Source organism: Pleurodeles waltl, chromosome 9, assembly GCF_031143425.1.
Source record: "Pleurodeles waltl isolate 20211129_DDA chromosome 9, aPleWal1.hap1.20221129, whole genome shotgun sequence".
Classification (NCBI taxonomy): Eukaryota; Metazoa; Chordata; class Amphibia; order Caudata; family Salamandridae; genus Pleurodeles; species Pleurodeles waltl.
In genome coordinates this window covers 817,743,787-817,763,821 of record NC_090448.1, presented here as the reverse complement: position 1 = coordinate 817,763,821, position 20,035 = coordinate 817,743,787, and the positions used below count along the sequence as shown (strand labels likewise).

The window sequence follows — 20,035 nt, the reverse complement described above, 5'->3', positions numbered from 1 at the left end:
TGGGTTCATTATGTATCTGTGAGAAGCTTGATTTGGTTAACTTTTTAAAGTCTTTCACTGAATTTTACTCCAGGGCTCCCTTTCCTTGTTTTCCCCCCAGTTGCAGCAGCATATTTCCTCATTGACTGAAGTTTCTTGAGACACTGCTTGCCCTGTGACTGAGTCCTGTATGCACATGTGCCCTAAACCAGGTTTCTCTAATGCATATCTTGTGTGCTACTGATAGCTGTTCAGATACTCCTGTGTGCACCCCGGCCTACTAAACTAGAAGCTTTTGCTTGCTTGAAAGTAATAAATGCATACCAAAACTGAAAAGTGTGTATTCGAAATAAAAATATGTATATTTTCAAAACTCATAAGCTGATGTCTGTAGAAAAATAGTTGAATTTCCAAAATATATTTTAATCTGACATTTGAGTGATAAATCATGTGGCTTGGGGGACTTTTTACCAATATTTTTAAGATGGTGCCAAAAGCATTGCATCCATCGCTGTTATGCACTACCCTTGTAGAGGAATTCTCAACTGACAGCATTTTTTAACATTACTGCTGCCAAACGGGCCTGATGCACTGAAGTGATCACTGATGGTGATCTTGCATATGGTGACTACTGATGTAATCATCTAATATGGCCACTCTTACAACTCTTTTAATATTAGAAGCTCAGGATGATTTTCATTAAACATAAGTAGCCCCAGTTACAGTAAAGGATGGAGACCCCTCCCCTAAAGAGACCGCGACACAACAACGGAGGACATAACATCATTTAGGAATCTGTACTGTGTGAGAGCAAATAACTTGAGGCAAAGCCTGGCACTACTCGTGGGTCAGTTTAGCAGTTGCCTGGGGTGCCTCGTTACAGAGTGGCACCCATAGCTGTAGATAAAAGTCTGTCTGAGAGAGAGAGGGGTGCCGTAATTTTAACTTAAAACTCCGTGCGGGCAACAATGATCGCCATGCTAATTTATCTAGTACACTCTTTTTCTCCCAAACCCATACTCGCATCAATTATGCTCTGACGACGGTCCAAAGTGGAGGCAAGTGGAACATTTTGGCTGAGGGGTTTGACTGCAGTTGTGGTGGTTGCATAGAGTTGAACTCATTCTAATATGTTGAGGTGAAATGTAATTACATTTTGTACTTTTTAACCTTGTTTTGTGTAGTGCGAGCAATGTTTGTGAAAGAGGTCTGAGGCAGTAATTATTAGCCCCGTCAGCTAGCATGTTGCTTTAATACTGATAGCTGAACAATTTACCTTTAAAACGCTAGAGCTCCACATTTTTCAGCTGGCTGGTAAACCGGTGCCTGCCCCCACTGACACAACAAATATCGGCAAAGCCAATAGGTCTCACCATTAGGACCTACTGGCTTTGGTACCTGTTTTTGCCATGCTGCACAGCATTTCCTGAGGCTGTGCACCATGGATATAAAAGTGAAGAAAAGCCTATAATGCTGCTTGCAAAATGACTTTAGCGCTGTTTTTTCTTTTTGTTTGCCGATCCAAGTTAAATCAGTAAACAAAAATAAAAATAGGTAGCATGGGAGGTGGAGGGGAAGCAGCACTGGGCTGGAACCACAGAGATTGCACTGGGGAAGCAACACGATGGCAGCAGAAGAAACACGGATAATAGGCAGAAGCAACTTAGTGGGGTTGGTGGGGTGGAAGTAACATGGAGGTCGCGGTGAGGAAGGAATGTGAAAGGAACGCTGTATAAACCGAGCTTTGGAAGTGCTAGTATGGTTAGTCATGGGAAAAGAATATCCATCTGCTGACAATATTCTTCCTACTATGTTTGCAGGAAGCTTCGATGCTCCCTACACCGTAAATTGTATATGCATAGGTAGGCGTTCAGGCTTGCGTGAGTCAGTCAGAGAAGCCTGGACCACTGCTGCCTTTATTCAGTGTTTATGAGAGAGGCTTGCAGCTATTCTGTCTGTGTTGTAATTGTTCTTTGCATGAGAGACGCTAGAACTCATGGCTGCCTTTTGTGCACCATACAATTATCCGTCAAACATGCTCCGGATTGTGTAGGAGGAGTCTACACTCATGGTCACTCAAATATTGGTCTCCTTGCTGAGGCTTTAAACTGCTATCAGTATTGCGATATTAAAATAGTAAGCTGGGGTTGCCAACTTTCCATTATAAGTTCAAAGAACCCTTTGCACGTGTGGAGACTTTTTGCTTGTGTGAATACACCGAAGATGTCTGTTGTAATGTTAGGGTGATGATGACTCCTGGGATGTATTGTTTGGGTTTTCATTTTGTAACCGCCTCCTGTAAATGAGGCTTTTGAAAAGATATTACTTAACCAGTGATTAAGCTTATTGAGTGTGAATAATGTAGCCTACTGCATTTGCGTTCTCAATCCCTTTACCATCTCCTTGAGTGAGCCTTTACTCTTCGCTATTACTGTCTTTGGCAAAACAAGTTTACAAAATGAATAACTCTGTTATGCAAATGGAATGAAATAGTCAATGTAAACAACAGTATCTACCACGGATATGGTCCAGGAGCCACCTGCTGCCCCAGCACCCAGGGACAAGGTCTCACAATCTACCTCTGCCCCTTTCCCTATTATATGACATTATTGGGGAAACTTAGAATTCTGCTCAGTTCAGATAGTGACTGATGAAGAGAAAAATGGACAGCTTGATAGGACCCCTGACAGGGTGGGCAGTTGACACATAAGGGACATATACCACTTCTTAATGTGATTGATTCAGTATGATTTAGCCATGGAACTAGGAGACCTGACATCTAATCCCAGCTGTACTACTTTACCTAACTATGCTGGACATACAAGGCATTATCAATCTGGATAGGTCCCACCAAACAGTGGTGTTTCCCTAATAAGTGTAGCCCCTTAGCTTTGCCATGAGAATCACTGCCACCCAGTAGTGGCCTAATGGGCTAGGTGGAAAAAGTGGGATAGGGTTTTTAATCCAGGAACTCCCCATTTGGCCAAATTGTGTGCTCTTAGGCACTCACTGTTTGGCCTTATTCTCATGCACTCATTTTTGTTAAACTTCAGAGTAGTACTGCTTTTCCTCTTGGGTAATCAACTTTACCAAACATGCTAGGCAAATCATACTCTCTCCTTGCTTCTCAGCCCTAATCTGACAAAGATTTAACACTGGAGTCAGATTAAAGTTAAGAAATACATACCAAGGGTAAATTCCCAGGCCAGACCCCCATAATGGCTTTTATTCACACATACAGGGCAATTGAATTGTAGGTGAACGCGTTCCCTATTGGCGTCTTTAAAGACAAGTGTGTTCTTAAAGTCGGTTGGTGCCTAACCCCTTCTGTGTTGCAGCTCCTCCCTCTCAGACACGCAGTAAACAAACGCGTGCTAAAGAGAGACACCTCTTAACCGCTCACGTAGAGCTGACAGAAGAGAAAAAAAGCACTGTTATGATCAGCTCATGGTGGAAATTCTTCTGCTGAGCTTTTGTTATGCTTGTCCTGGAAGTAGCGAAATGTATTTGGCTTTCCGCACCAGTTCACTGCAAGAAATAGGACAAACACACAGAAAACAGGGTAGTTGGCCACCCTATAGAAAGCATGCTCAGAGGTTCTGATATTGACTAGTTAAAAGAATAACAGACCTGTTGAGAAGTTCGGATACCACCTCATTAAAAGTGTATCCTCTCTTCTGAAAAGTCTGACATACCATTTTGAAAGCACATCAGTCATACCGAGAAGCTCTGATGCTGTCCAATTAAACACATTGCGTCCATTTTAGAAAGTGTCAGTTCCGTTCCACTTAAATGATTGCAACCTGGTGGTGACTGGCGAAATTACTGTAGTTCTGCTAAGACGCTTTTAAACTGCCCAGTAAAAGATAGGATTCTTATCAGAAGACCTGGAACTGTTCTATTGAAGGATTAAAAGCACCACCAATAGCAAAGTGGAAATGTGTGATTATGAAGAGCAGAGACAACAGGCAATTGAGGAGAAGTAGCCACTACACAAGATGGTCTGGTCATAAGTGCCCTATTGTCCTGCTTCGTGGCCACTGAGCCCATGAACAGCTGAGTGGCTTTTAGATCAACACCCCGAAGGCAGAATCGATTACACTTAAGAGTGGACCTGATTATTGAGGCTAGCAGTGGCGAGAAACGGCGGGGGATTGATTTACAGACTTGGTACTAAAATGTGGCTTCTGAAAGCATCTATTGGGTTCATGGAGGAACCCTGAAGACTCCAGGATGTCAGAGGTGGGGATACTGGACAGCATGTGCACACAGCTCTAGTCATCCGTCAGAACAATGATGGGGATACATTGAAAGAGGGGTAATACCACATCTGGCCATCAGGGATCGGGCTAGCACACAGCAGGCTATGAGGGTAGGAGTGAATAATCAGCACAACTGGAATAAGGCTAGTGGAACTACAGGCAATCCAGAATGGTCTAGGGGACAGCAGACCTTCCAGGATTTAGTTAGTGTACATCAGTCCTTGTTGGGTGGGGCCGGCTGATCTTCTGGGATGGGACTACCAGAGAACTGGTAGCAGGGCAACTGATGTCGAGAAGGGAGAGTTGAAAACTGCAAACAGTCGACAGAGATAGCAGAGGTGGAGAGGTAAACGTCAGCCATTATTGGGAAGATTCTCGGAAGGGGCATGTCAGTTGTGGTTTATGCTGTATGGTGGGGCAATAAGAATGGTGTAGCGAAATCATAAGCTGGAGGAAGCTGGCAGCATTAGGAAGATTATGCTGAATAGTTGCCTTGGGTGGGGCTATTGGCATATAGACTGTGGTCTTTGGGATGGTGAGAATAGGACTTCAGGGGAGATATGGGAAAAGGTAGGATGGGGAAGGTCAAGATAAAGTTGGATATATAGGGGCACAGAACTGAGAGGAAAGGGCTTTTATAAGATGTTGTCTGACATGGCTGAGAAGGGAACCCATTGACTTAAAGGGTGGGGTGCAGCAACTGGTTTAAAAAGATCACAGATACTTGAAGACAGATAGACCTGTGTGAAGCTCAGGTCACAGGAAGCTGACAGAGCTGAAGGGCACAAGAGGAGGCCAGCAAACATGGTATGCCAGTGGCCTACGAAAGCTGTGATAGTGCTGTGGAAAAGGCTCTTGACTTAAGGATACCTTGTTGCTCACAAGTGCCCTCCATGTCTCCTAAATGTCTAATGTGGTTGAGTAATGGAAGTAAACCAGAAGAGAGGCATGTAAAGGCAATACATTAAGGAAATTAAGGTCTCCATTTGTACAGCAACTTCAGCTCAGCTGGCCTGTAGCTATGACGGGGCATGCTTTATTGTTTAGAACTGTGTTAAAAGAAACATGCAGTTTGATTAGTGCCACTCCTTTACTTAAGCATAAATTGATGGGCCTTTTCTAGCGCTGCTTCTTAATCCTGCAAAATGACATTTAAATTCAGTTTCGTTTTCACTAGTATATCAGATCTAACGTGCTTAAAGCAAAGTATATGCTACTAAATGACTGTAAAAATCCCTGACCGATACCTTCCAAATCCCCTGTAGAGGTGTTTTTACATCTCATCAAATTGTGCAGAAAGGTAACGGTCTTATCTGCTGTGAAGTGTAATATTTTTGCAAAGTTTTCGACTGTCCTTTTAAGTAGACACAACATATTCTCCTAGCTAAGGGGCTGCTCTGGAGGAGCTGTGCTGCATTTCTGTTGTCGTAAAAGTCAAACATCTCAATTCACCCTCATATAAGTTATCAGCACCTTTCTCTAATAATCACCCCAGGAACGCCGCAGATGCCAGAGGCATGTTTGACGTGGCCTCTGGGCACCCTGCGACCATCGGAGCACAAGGGCCTGGCCGTGGCCTACTGAGGTAGAGTGAGCAGACGTCCCGGATTTCCACAGACAGTCGCTGTTTTAAGTGGACTGTCCCTGTGTCCTGACGCTTTTGTCAATCTTATATAAATGTCCCCGTTTTTAGGAGAAAAGTCAGGTTATCCTGCCAAGGAGAAATGAAAGGTATGCCACTAAAGTCTGAAATAATTTAAGTATCTGTTTTTGCCAGGCAGCACAGGAGGAACCTGCTCCCAGCAGAGAGACAAAATGGGGAGGAGGGGGCAAAGGGTGGAAGTCCTGCCATTGCTAAAACGTAGCGTTTAAATGTAAGTGTGTGTGTGTGTGTGTATATGTATGTATGTATATACACACACATTTGCAAGATTTACAACTGCAGCGCATACACAAACACACACACACACTCACTCACTCACACATACATGCACATTTACAGAGCTATGCAAAAAACATGACAGGCCTGATATAGAAGTAAGCCAAAAGGCTTTAGTCCTACTTTTATGTCTGGCCTGTCCCTGTTTTTGCTTCTCAAAATCTGGTCACCCTGTAGTGAGGCAGTGAGCCTGTTACACAGTAGATCGGGGCAGGCTACTCCTGCTGTGCAGCTGCGGGGCACTTCTTTTGCCTTCAGAGGCTGATTGGCGTCACTCCTGGGAGCCAGGGGCTCCAGGTACTGGTGGAGGACTGAGGCTCAGCAACCTGAGGCTATCCGAAGCTATGCAGGACCAGCCCGTGCCGGCCAAGCAGCACTGAGAGACTGAGAGGGCTACGCCATGAGTCGAGAGGGTCCTCACCTGCAGCCCTTGTCGGACCTGTGGGGGGCCCTGGGGAAGAACTGCATAGAGAGGGGGAACACCTAGGCTGTGGCGTTCCCCGATGGGGTGCTGTTCCTGGAGCACTGGGCAGCTGCTGCGCTCACCGGACCTGTATTTGTGGTCTGCAGCGGGCCTTCTGGTGACTCGGCGGTGCAATCAGGTGGAGCCCTGGACAGCGGGTGGTGCTGAGGCCGGGCCCCTCCTTGCTCTCTGCCTGAGCTCTTTACTTGGGGGGGCTTCACAGTGGCAGTAGAAGGTTCCCCAGTGTAGGACAGTCTGCCTTGTGACCGGGAGTACCAGTGTCGAGACGGCGTCAGGGAGCTCTGGCGCACCGAGTGGGCTCCATCGCCAGACACGCCTGGAGTCTTCAGTTGGGAGGACCGGGGAGACCACACCTGAGGACATTGCCGCCTGCGTTGGGACCTATGGTTTGCGGTAGTCGTCATCAGGGCACGCACGGCCTGTGCCTGCCATCACTCATAGAAGGTGGTGCAGTCCAACTACCGAGACCCACTGGTGTGAGATGTTGCCCCTGGCACCCTTCCATCCATCTGGGCCTGAAGGGGTGGTGGCCCAAGGACGCCATGGCTGAAAAGCTGGACTTATGTCTGCCTGTGTTGTGGGATAGGGGTGAGAATGTCCAAAGACCTGATGGACATCCCAGAGTAGACAGTTCCTGCATGCCTGCGATTGAAGCAGTAGAAGAAGTAGTTGTTGCCTTCTGGATGGGGAGAACTGTCCGCTGACGGCTGCAGATGTGGACTGGAGACACAGAATTGTGAGCTGGAGCTACGTGGAGCACAGGCAGTGGCAACTCCTGTTGACAGAAATTGTTGGAACTGGATTGTCACTCATGTGCGTAGATCATAGGCAAGGACAGATCAGCGTGCTCTCATGCAGGGAACACTATCACTCAATTTACAATGCTGCACCAACACACACAGAGACTTATGCGGCAGGTAGTGGCAGACAGTATGGAGGGATCCCGGTAGGGGAATCAGGAACCTACCAAGGCTGAGCTGTTGGTGGCTGTACATGGCTCCCGGACCTCGCTCAAACATAAAATAGAAACTGTCTTAATTGATGTCAATCTTCTTCCTGCTGACATGAGGAAGATAGCAGATAAAGTCACAACCGCCGAGAGCAACATCGAAGATTTGCAGGAGAAATTTGCATCCCTTAAGAGTCAGATGGCCCAAATGTCTATGGTCACAGGTGAGCCTGAGCATAGAGCTAAGGATGCAAAGGGTCGCTCCTGCCGCAGTAAAATATGCATGCTGGGGTTTCCGGATACAGTGGAGGGGACTTTAACTGAAAACTAGGTGCAGGGGGAGCTAAGAACACAGGGACTGTCAGACGTCCTTGTGGTGGAACATGCACACAGAGCCCTGATGCCCCCTCCATGTCCGGGGCCCCCACTTAGAGTGATCATTGTAAAAATCCTAAACTATCATGATATTGACTGCATCCTTTGAGCTGCATGTGAACAGACTGTGCCCCTCTTTGAGAACTGCAGAATAGCCATACACCCGGACTATGCAAAAAGGTGCAGGAGCAACAGAGATCCTTCCTGAGCGTAAAGCAGAAGCTGTGGGTGTTAGAACTTAAATACATGCTCCTATACCTCACGGAGGTTCCCCAATGCATTCGCACCACAGAGGACAACTCGGATGCTGGCCCCTTGGACTCCCAAGGGTGACTATTCGGGAGAATGGCACCATGGAATTGCACAGCTGGGGGGCACAGGAGATGGCAATGAACAATGGGATGATACCTTCTGAGACAGGAGCAGACATTGGGGCGTCAGGCCCTGCCTTGGACTTTTCCCAGGATACTGTGGTCGCCCAGGAGGTGAGGAATGGGGATGGCTGCTGAAGATTGCTTTCCTTTAGGAAAGATGTTACAGGGTCCAGAAATTGAATGAGATATTATAGGGTCTGTGAATTGAATGACTGGGGAGACTGGATGTTTCCAACTGTTGGTGAGGCATGGAACCTGTGAGAGGCTGTTTGCTGCAACACAACTGGCTTGTTTGGGTTGCAATGGACAGGGGCCCTCAATTGGTGCACTGCTGGAAACCTATTGATAAGCGACAGTGAGTAGCCAGGCCGTGTTAAACTCCACTGTGGGGGTTCCGCTGGTGTGTTCAGAGATGAGTGGCTAGCAGAGATGAGTGGCTGGCCGGGTAGTTGATTGATTGAGTTCACTGGTCCCTGTTGGACGGGCAGGGATGCAGTGCAGGTCGAGGCACAAGCATGGGGTGGGTATCTGTAGTCGATATGTTGCACTGTTTGTCCGTGGGTGTGGGGGGAGTTGTTTGGTACTAACAGTTTCACTTTGTTTTTGTTTGAGCAGTGGTTGAGACTGAGCATGGCATGTTGGGGTGGTGGGGGAGCTCCCGCAAAATCTCTCTACGGATAATGTTTGATGACTAAATATTTCTGATCTAGAACCTCAGGGGCTTAGGCACATATACGAAGAGATACAGAGTGCTTTCCTTCTGGAAGGAACATAAGATCAGTGCAGCCTGCTTGTAGGAGTCTCACCTGAACAATATCAGGGCCACGTGACTAGCCAAGAAGTGGTGGGGACAACCTCACTGTATTTATCTGCCTCTCCACTATCTTCTCCCCATCTCTAGCTACCTTTCTGCCACACTCTAAAACCATACCTATTTCTCTGCATGCCTTTGTCTATCTTGAGCTTCTTTCTACGTCTATTTATCTTTCCCTCTGGCCACCTCATCTTTCTTTCTTTACTTTACTCCCTACGTTATATATCTATCTACATTATTGCAATCTCTAGGTCCTTTTCCCTTTACTTCATGTCTTCCGCAATACTATTCCCTTTATGTCCCTGTACATGTCTTGGTTCTTGCCTGGCCCCATTTCTCTGGTTATATGGTGACAGATAACTACCTAGCCAGCAAAAGTGCTCTCATAAAAATAGGCGAAAGAGGGCAATGCAAAGGAAGAGAAATCTAGGGGAAATTATTCAGGCCATTAAGACTACCGTCTCAAGCACTATCTGCATAGGCTTTTTTAATATTATGCACTAGCCCACTAAATATCTAACACATCTTTATTTGCATGTTTTCCAGCAGTGAGACTAACAAGCTAGACACTGAGTTCCATGTAAGATGATAATGTTGCAAGTAAAAGAAAGATACAAACTCAAAAAGAAATGGCTTTATAAATGCTTGTTCAAGCTTTCGTTTGGTACTAGTTGGAGGACAGACATCAGGCAGGTTGAGTTTTCAGTTGTTTTGAAGCATTAACATATAATTCAACCTTGTTTGGAATCACAAGGGCTTGAATGAGTCAAAAAGTGTTGATAAATTCAATGTTGCTCCGAATGAGGGGCCCCAAAATATATCTTGACCAGGGCCCCACAAATCCTTAAGATGTCCCTGGCTCTGAAGCAAGCTTCTTGGATCGTATTTACCTAGAAGTGTTTTTCTGCTTTTAGGCCAATCTCAACATAGGGTAACCAGCTGCTCCAATGAAATTTCTTGAATTCTGCTACTAAAATGTACATGAGACGGGAGATTCCTTTTGAAGTCCAAAGTGACTGGCATTGCCACTTTCTCCTCTTTAGTAATACCTAGAGGTCTAGCATAGGCCTCAGTGACCTCTGTGATGCAGGGAAGCCATGCTTTTTTGAAAGACCCTGCTCAGCCAAGACACTGTTCAATTTTGAAGTGATTTTTCTCAGTTTAACTTTAGGGGCTCCTCCTTTTTGCGTTCCGCCTTGGTAACAGCAAAACCTGTTTCCATGTTAACTAAAATGCTCATGGTTTACCATATTGGTTACTTTTTGCACAGGTTACTCAAGAGAAGTGTGCAGCAGACACTGCAGCCTTCACTCCAGAGAGAAATGTGCATTGATTTATAGCAGATAATCTCTGACTTTTGGAGGAGCTATTTGATTATTACTTTGCACCAGGCTGACTGGGCTTGCAATTGGGTCAGAGTGGGGCAGAAAATAGGCCTGGGCACCAAAAACAAAATTACCGATTAGCGAATCAGATAGCTAAAAAAGAAGCCATTTGCAAATTGGGACAGTTTTAAACTTGTAAAGACACACTATATAGTTGTTTTGGAAGGTATGGTACCTTGTATGCATTTGTGCTTTCTGCAGGCAATATTTGTGGTAATATCAGGGAAATCAACTGTAAAAACCTGCCTACTAGACTGTAAAGCAGCTCTACAAACAACCAAAAAAACGTCCCACATGCTGACCTGTCAGACCAGCCCTTTGGGCTTTGCCAGAATGTTGTATAGGCCAGTCTGAACCTGCTGTAACCAGCATGACACCCACTCTAAGAGAGTGGTACAGGCATTTTCTATCTTGACTATCTCGGTCCTGTCCCAGCATAGGCACTGGAGGTACAGGTGCTGGAGGTGCTGTAGCACCACCAGAAATAATCATGCTAGCTCAAAAGGTGAAGGAGTGATAAAGATTCTTCTAACTCGTAGGTACTCACAAACATTTTCTCGGGCAAAAGGATTTGTCTGTGATGTGACTGACGGCGGCATTGATGCAAGCAGGGTGGCAATCGGGGTGGGTGGTTCCCGGAGGCTGTGCCGGTAAGGTGGGTGTAGAGGAAGCAAAGCCTATACATCCATTGCATAATGTAAAACCAGAAAACCTAGGAATGATCCTGGCTTTTTCCACTTTCCCAAATTGGGAAAGGCAATTGTATAATTTCACTTTCTCTCCTTTTTCTTATATATATATATATATATATATATATATATATATATATATAAAGGGCGTCGAAATAAACGATTCTTGATGTGCATTTTACTAGACCTTCTCATGTGTTTGATTTAATAAACTATAATGTTTTTGATGTATGATGGGAAACCAACCCAAATAGTGCACTTAACAAGAGACTTGCATCTTAGTTGACCATTGACATTATTGTCAGAGTAGAGGAAGAATGAATGTTTGTAAATTCATGTTTGAAAACTTTTGCTTTAAGAAAAATTCTCAATGCATTTATATAATAATGTGATGTATTAAGGTGAAACTGTTCTGTATGTTAATGAAATACACTTTTTGAATTTTGAAGAGACCTTACCATATTTTTACACTGTTGCTGCAAGATGTCCTTATAAATAAAGATGTTTGTAAAGTTAGGCGGTGCAGGTTAACCTGGTTACCTCCTTTTTTTCACTTCAATTAATCTTTAAATAAAGACTTTCCTGTTTATTTAACTTATTTCTCAATGTTAGTGCTGAGTTGAGGGAACACCAGCCCAGTACTGCTGTTGACAAGGGGGCTCCCGCATGTAAAGGTCAGAAGGGCTGCATGCGGTCCTCAGGCCATACTTTGAGTATCACTGCTCTAAATTATGGGTTATTTTTGTCACATTTGCTGCTATTCAAAGAGGAAAGTCAAATGTCAGGCTATGTCTTCTGACAAATTCCTTATTATAAAGAAACTGCAGTGTACTCTTATTTCTCTGACTGCAAAGTGAGAGGATTTTGTAAAAGTGATCTTGGTGACAATCCTGCTGGGATACAGAAAGAGACTGGAAAGACTGTAGGATGGCCGTTTGTTTTCCACTACATTTAAATATCAGTAAATGAACTATATACATATTTCAAATCATATCAGCAATCAGGAAAGCACAAATGAAGCACTTTGTTGTATTCTGAAGTGTGATGGAAACAAAGATTTTAGTAGAATCAAAACAAACAAGACACGTTACTTGGTGATGAGCAAATGATAAATATTTTCTGAAACTCGATTTCCAAACATGATCTTTTTTGAGCTACATAGTTTTATCAGTAAAACTGCATGTCTATAAAATGTAGTGGCCAGTTCCAGGGGAATTGTATGGTCTGTCAATGACTTTCCCCTACCTCAACAGTGCTCCAAACTGGGCCACCAGCTACATACCTCACTCAGTGCTTAATTTGAGTTGGTGGTTTCCAGTGGGGGCCCACTTATTTTTAAGGGCTGGCATTTATTTGCTGCATCAGGCATTTACTGTGAGCAAAAAGGCATATATGGGAAAGACGGAGTAAGAGAAAAATGAAAAAGCGTCACAAAGGGAGAAAGCAGAAATCTGCAAGAGTGAGCTGAAGGGGCAGAGAGTGCTGGTAAATGGCAGAGAAGGCTTTAGGATTCTGCTGTCTCCCTATTCTTTTCTCATTTAATTGCAGCAGCTGCGTTTCAAAGGAGAGCTTTGGCCACGGCACGTTTTTATTTGCAAGATAATCACTGACCACACGCTTACCACTCTCTTACTGAATGGGCATGGCACATTTGCTACACTTGTGTTTTATGTATGACGCTTGGATTTTGCATAATCCCTATAACTTTAGTGATATAACATTAGTGGCAGCACCCCTAGTCTGAAAATTGTTCCACCAGCACTGTGTCCCAGATACTGTGGGTGATAAAAGTGTAGGCTTGGAATTGTCATTTTTAGGAGTGCCTGTGAACTCACCTGCACTAGACACTTGTCACCGCATTCTACGTCTATGTAAGGAAATGCCTCCTTGGCATGGTTACCCCCTGACTTTTTGCCTTTGCTGATGCTATGTTTTGATTTGAAAGTGTGCTGAGGCCTGCTAACCAGGCCCCAGCACCATTGTTCTTTCCCTAACCTGTACTTTTGTTTACACAATTGGCACACCCTGGCATCCAGGTAAGTCCCTTGTAACTGGTACCCCTGGTACCAAGGGCTCTGATGCCAGGGAAGGTCTCTCAGGAATGCAGCATGTCTTATGCAACCCTGGGGACCCCTCACTCAGCACAGACACACTGCTTGCCAGCTTGTGTGTGCTGGTGAGGACAAAACGAGTAAGTCGACATGGCACTCCCCTCAGGGTGCCATGCCAACCTCACACTGCCTATGCAGTATAGATAAGTCACCCCTCTAGCAGGCCTTACAGCCCTAAGGCAGGGTGCACTATACCATAGGTGAGGGCACCAGTGCATGAGCACTGTGCCCCTACAGTGTCTAAGCAAAACCTTAGACATTGTAGGTGCAGGGTAGCCATAAGAGTATATGGTCTGGGAGTCTGTCAAACCCGAACTCCACAGCACCATAATGGCTACACTGAAAACTGGGAGGTTTGGTATCAAACTCCTCAGCACAATAAATGCACACTGATGCCAGTGTACATTTTATTGTAACATACACCCCAGAGGGCGCCTTAGATGTGCCCCCTGAAATCTTAACCAACTATCGCCCGACGCCCGGGACATCTTGTTTGGGGTCAAGGGCAACAAGATTTTATCTTTACTTTGTCCTTGGGACAAGTAGGCCCAACCCTCTGCAGCACAAACCCTTTGGCTGCCTGTTTACAGAGAGTGGAACTCTCTGCAGTTGAGGTAATGTGTTTCCAAAAGATAATGCTGTTCGAACTTGTATTTATGGTTCATTATTTGAAAACCTTCATTATTAGGGTGAGTGCTGTAAATAAATGTTTTAAGGTCACACTTCACTACTGACGTTGGTTCCAGTATAAAAAAAAAAAAAACGTGTATACACATGTTTGAAAAGTTTAGGCTATGAGGCTAAGTATAATGCTCCCAGAATGCTCTCCGATTATATGCAAATGAAGTGTCATTTAGTAAAATGTTTTGATGCATGCTAGTATTTCCCAAAAATATTTCTAATGGAAAATCAGTGTAACCATTTTCAACACGATTATGGGAAGCATAAAAATAAACAAACACTGACAAAGCCAACTGATCTGACATATTTTTATAAGTCTTTTAGTTTCATCAATGCGTGTCTTGTTTTGACATGGCTTTTGTAACACTTTATTGTTGTGGGAACTACCAGGCCCTCAACATTGTAACAAACACTGGCAAAAAAAAAAAAAAATGTTTTTGAACTCTAAAAGCACATGTTGCCACCAGTGGCATAACAAAGGCCCCGCAGCCGCCCTCCAGGGGGCCCCTTCAGCACAGCACCAGCCCTGAGTGAGTCTGGAGAGGGGGCTCCTCCATGTTCTTTGCAAAGGGGCACCCTCCAGTTTCGTTACGTCACTGAAGTTCCTGACACTGAACAAAACTACTTTGTGTGCCAATATGCTCCTTGTGGAAGAGAAGAATGCGATCACTCACAGTAAAGCCAGCCGAAAGAGAGAGAAATAGAAGTTTAATAAAAACAAAATGTCTTTGTTAACACCAGACCTAATTAGGGACCAAGACCCACATGTAGGTAGCTTTTTGCATGTCGCAAACAGCGACTTTCGCTGTTTGCGACGTGCAAAAAGCACATTGCGATGCACAAACCCAGTTTTGCGATTCGGTAACCTGGTTACCGAATCGCAAAACGGGTTTGCGACTCGCAATTAGGAAGGGGTGTTCCCTTCCTAATTGCGACTCGCAGTGCAACGTAGGATTGTTTTGCGAATGCGGGCGCAAACCAATCGCAGTTTGCACCCATTTCAAATGGGTGCTAACACTTTCACAAAAGGGAAGGGGTCCCCCTGGGACCCCTTCCCCATTGTGAATGTCACTGTAAACATTTTTTCAGAGCAGGCAGTGGTCCTGCGGACCACTGCCTGCTCTGAAAAAATGAAACGAAAACGTTTCATTTTTCGTTTTTGTAATGCATCTCGTTTTCCTTTAAGGAAAACGGGCTGCATTACAAAAAACTGCTTTATTGAAAAGCAGTCACAGACATGGTGGTCTGCTGTCTCCAGCAGGCCACCATCCCTGTGAGGCCGCCATTCGCAAGGGGGTCGGAAATTGCGACCCACCTCATGATTATTCATGAGGTGTGCATTTGCGAAGCCCTTGCGAATCACAGATGGTGTCAGGGACACCATCCTACATTCGGATTTGCGACTCGCAATTTGCGGGTCAAAAATCTGAACCTACCTACATGTGGCCCCAAATTCTTAAAGAAAGTCACAGAAGTGCACCCATGGTATATGTCGTACCCCTATAAAATATTTGTGAACTGTATTTTAGCATGGGTAAATACGCATGTGTAGATTTGCTCATGTGAAAATCTATTGAGCATTTGCAAGTTCATTTTCCCTCCAGCCACTTTCTTCCCAACCCTGGAAGAAGTTCTAATCCTGCCATTGTCAGGAGTAAATGTCCACCCTTTCTTATTATGGGAAAATATTAGAGAGAAGCTGGTTTAAATCTTTAAAACATGCAGGTTAGTAGGTTTGCAGACTCAAAGGCATTCCAGCCCTGGAACTATTGCTTACTGCTTCCTCCAGCCCCAGTATGCAGATCTGCAGAAAGGTGGAAAAATAAGGAAATTGCTACAGTAGGGATTGAAACTGCAAGTATTCAAGCCCTACTATGGTAGTAGCCCTGGCATAATCAGAGAGGCTATTATCAGAGCTCTTACATAATGAGATTGCTGCTATAATTTGGCGCCACACTACATGGCACCAAAGGGACAAGTAGATCTTTTTACAGGACAAGTAGATTTGAGAAGCAACCTGTCCCGTGGACAAGTAGATATTTTAATAAATTCCACACCCCTGCTCGAGACATGTTGCTGGCCACATGGGGAGAGTGCCTTTGTCACTCTGTGGCTAGTAACAAAGCCTGCACTGGGTGGAGATGCTTATCACCTCCCCCTTGCAGGAGCTGTAACACCTGGCGGTGAGCCTCAAAGGCTCACCCCCTTTGTTACAGCACCACAGGGCATTTCAGCTAGTGGAGTTGCCCGCCCCCTCCGGCCACGGCCCCACTTTTGGCGGCAAGGCCGGAGGAGATAATGAGAAAAACAAGGAGGAGTCACTGTCCAGTCAGGACAGCCCCTAAGGCAACCTGAGCTGAAGTGACTCTGACTTTTAGGAATCCTCCATCTTGCAGATGAAGGATCCCCCCAATAGGGATAGGAATGTGACCCTCTACCCTTGGGAGGAGGCACAAAGAGGGTGTAGCCACCCTCAGGGCTAGTAGCCATTGGCTACTGCCCTCCCTGACCTAAACACACCCCTAAATTCTGTATTTAGGGGCTCCCCTGAACCTAGGAACTCAGATTCCTGCAACCTAAGAAGAAGAGGACTGCTTAGCTGAAAAACCCTGCAGAGAAGACGGAGACACCAACTTCTTTGGCTCCAGCTCTACCGGCCTGTCTCCCCCCCTTCTGAAGACACTGCTCCAGCGACGCTTTCCCCAGGGACCAGCGACCTCTGAATCCTCAGAGGACTGCCCTGCTCTAGAAGGACCAAGAAACTCCCGAGGACAGCGGCTCTGTTCACCCAAGACTGAAACTTTGTTTCAAAAGGAGCAACTTTAAAACAACTGCGTTTCCCGCCGGAAGCGTGAGACTTGCTACTCTGCACCCGACGCCCCCGGCTCGACTTGTGGAGAACAGACACTTCAGGGAGGACTCCCCGGCGACTACGAGACTGTGAGTAACCAGAGTTGCCCCCCCTGGGCCCCCACAGCGACGCCTGCAGAGGGAATCCCGAGGCTCCCCCTGACCACGACTGCTTGCTTCCCAGATCCCGACGCCTGGTAAAGACTCTGCACCCGCAGCCCCCAGGACCTGAAAGATCAGAACTCCAGTGCAGGAGTGACCCCCAGGAGGCCCTCTCCCTTGCCCAGGTGGTGGCTACCCCGAGAAGCCCCCCCCTTGCCTGCCTGCATCGCTGAAGAGACCCCTTGGTCTCCCATTGATTTCCATTGGAAACCCGACGTGTGTTTGCACACTGCACCCGGCCGCCCCCGTGCTGCTGAGGGTGTACTTTCTGTGCTCACTTGTGTCCCCCCCCCCGGTGCCCTACAAAACCCCCCTGGTCTGCCCTCCGAAGACGCGGGTACTTACCTGCTGGCAGACTGGAACCGGGGCACCCCCTTCTCCATTGAAGCCTAAGCGTTTTGGGCACCACTTTGAACTCTGCACCTGACCGGCCCTGAGCTGCTGGTGTGGTAACTTTGGGGTTGCTCTGAACCCCCAACAGTGGGCTACCTTGGACCCAAACTTGAACCCTGTAGGTGGTTTACTTACCTGCAAAAACTAACTAACTCTTACTCCCCCTAGGAACTTTGAAAATTGCACTGTGTCTAGTTTTAAAATAGCTATATGTGATTTATGGGAAAAGTATATATGCTATTTTGATTATTCAAAGTTCCTAAAGTACCTACCTGCAATACCTTTCATTTGAAGTATTACATGTAAAATTTGAACCTGTGGTTCCTAAAATAAACTAAGAAAAGATATTTTTCGATACAAAAACCTATTGGCCTGGAATTGTCTTTGAGTGTGTGTTCCTCATTTATTGCTTGTGTATGTACAACAAATGCTTAACACTACTCCTTTGATAAGTCTACTGCTCGACCACACTACCACAAAATAGAGCATTAGTATTATCTCTTTTTGCCACTATCTTACCTCTAAGGGGAACCCTGGGACTCTGTGCATATTATTCCTTACTTTGAAATAGTGCATACAGAGCCAACTTCCTACATCTATCCACCACATAAAAACAAAATAACTCCATAGACTTTGATCGTCCGCTTTTAAACCTATATAAACCTCCAAAAACTTGTCCATTCCCCATTGACCTTATTGGGAACGAACTCTTAACGCCTGAGTTTTGTTTTTGCGGATGGGGGGTGGGTAGCTTTGTTTTGTGGGGTGGCGGGGTCGGGTAGTTTGGTATTTGGGGGTGGGGGGTCAGGTACTTTTGTTTTTAGGGGTAGGGCGGCTACTTCTGTTTTGGGGGGGTGGAGGGATCGGGGTAGTTTGGTTTATGGGGGCCGGGGGATCGGGGTAGTTTGTTTTTTAGGGGCAGGGTGGGGGGTTGGTTGTTTTTAGGGCGTTTGGGGGGGGTCGGGGAAGGGTTTATGGCTCAGGGTGGGTGGGAGGTATCCGGGGTAGTTTTGTTTTAGGGGTCGGGGTAGTTTTAGTATTAGGGATGGGGTACTTCTGGGCCTTAGGGAAGGTGATGGGTCGCATGCTAGAACCATGCATGACGTTCCCACTCATGCCTTTACTAGGCATGCTTTTACAACAAAAAATTGTTGTAAAGGCATGTGTGGTAACAACGCAGTATTTGTTCCGACCGCGTTGTTCAGGCATGCGTGCTTCCAGCATTCGTTGTTCCATCATACATTCATCTGTCCCAGTGTTCAATGTAATTGCGCTAGTGATGCGAGGGCGAGCAAAACTTGGGACAACACATTCAAAAAGGGTCGCAATGAAATAAAAGACCGGGGAGATTACTCGACGTGCAGCAACGCACATGAGAGAGCTTTTGAGTGACGTCAGAGCCTGCCTCTGGAATGCCAAACCCAGGGAGTCTCGCTTCCTTCCTGCCTTCGGGCCCCCCTTCTCCACAGGATAAGACGTGACTTCCCCAGCATCAGCAGTCCTTGAGTGTTATCTATTAAGAAGACACCATGGCGCTATAAATAGAAAAATGTTTCTTTATATTTGCGCTTCCCGCTTCGCCTAATTCAGACTTGGGCATTGTTATTTCCTGACTCTGCACAGTGCAAGTCACGCTGTTTTACTCTTATGTTTTCCACGCTAGTGGTCCTGTCAATTGTTACCGGCACGGCTCCTTAGAATATTACGTCGGGACTAGGCTGTTAGGGGGGCTGAGGGTCTACAAGTAGATTTGCAGATTTACAGACCGGGTGGTGCCTTGGAAGGGTAGGTCGAGAATTTCCAAATGTACCGCACTACCCCGAAGAGTTTACTCTAGTCCACATTTAACCGCGAACTGCGCAAGTTTGACACAGTGTCACGAGTGCTTCACTTGTTGAAAAACATTCGAAATGTTAGTGGAGAAAAGTCTCTGTCATTTAGAGAATATTCACTCCGCTATGAGGTAGAACTTGGTGGTTTTAGCCTTTTGTACTAATTAAGAACGTGCCCATATACACACCCAAAATGAAAATAAAAACGATCTCCTGTTTTGTAGTTTTGGTATTTACTCAGAGGGTTAGAGGTGGTCTCCCCGAGGTAAGATGCGCCTGCGCTGCGGTAAGGCGTATACAGCTTTCTGAGCAGTATTGACTCAAGGGCTTCATTTCAAGGTGCTTGCTATTTATAAGGCGGAGAAAAGGCGCCAATGTGATCACAGTGACCTTCACGCTACCTGTTCTGTGATTTCTCATGTCCCCCAGGTGCGGTCTGGTGGCCCTGTGGATGGCTGGAGCCTTGCTAAAGCTTGAAGAAGCAGTTCCTCTAGACACGATGGTCCGCGTGGCCCGAGAAAGGGGTTACACCGCCCAGGGAGAAATGTTTTCAGGTAAGATACCCCTGCAGAGCTCTCTGCCCGCCCTGGTCTGGTACCAATCAACACGGCAGAGCCCAGTCTTGTCCTAACATAATATCTGCTGCTCGGCTGAGAGTGGACATGGGTATCCAGACACATTCCTGCCCAGCTACTTGGAACCCGAGATGAATATCTTAGAACGTGGGCCAGGGAGGATGCAGTTAAACTAGAAGGG

The 20,035-nt window shown here is 45.9% G+C and overlaps 1 protein-coding gene across 6 annotated transcripts in view; it reads left to right on the top strand.

Moving 5' to 3' along the window:
* Window positions 1-20,035, top strand: part of ACTMAP (actin maturation protease) — a 282,255-nt gene that overhangs the window by 80,923 nt on the left and 181,297 nt on the right. For 5 of the 6 annotated variants that reach the window (XM_069208103.1, XM_069208101.1, XM_069208099.1 and 2 more), the window contains exon 4: window positions 19,709-19,833. In XM_069208103.1, coding sequence (XP_069064204.1) covers window positions 19,709-19,833 — 125 coding nt within the window. Of the gene's footprint in view, window positions 1-19,194; window positions 19,233-19,708; window positions 19,834-20,035 lie in introns of those variants that run through there. The other variant, XM_069208104.1, reaches the window with a different exon arrangement.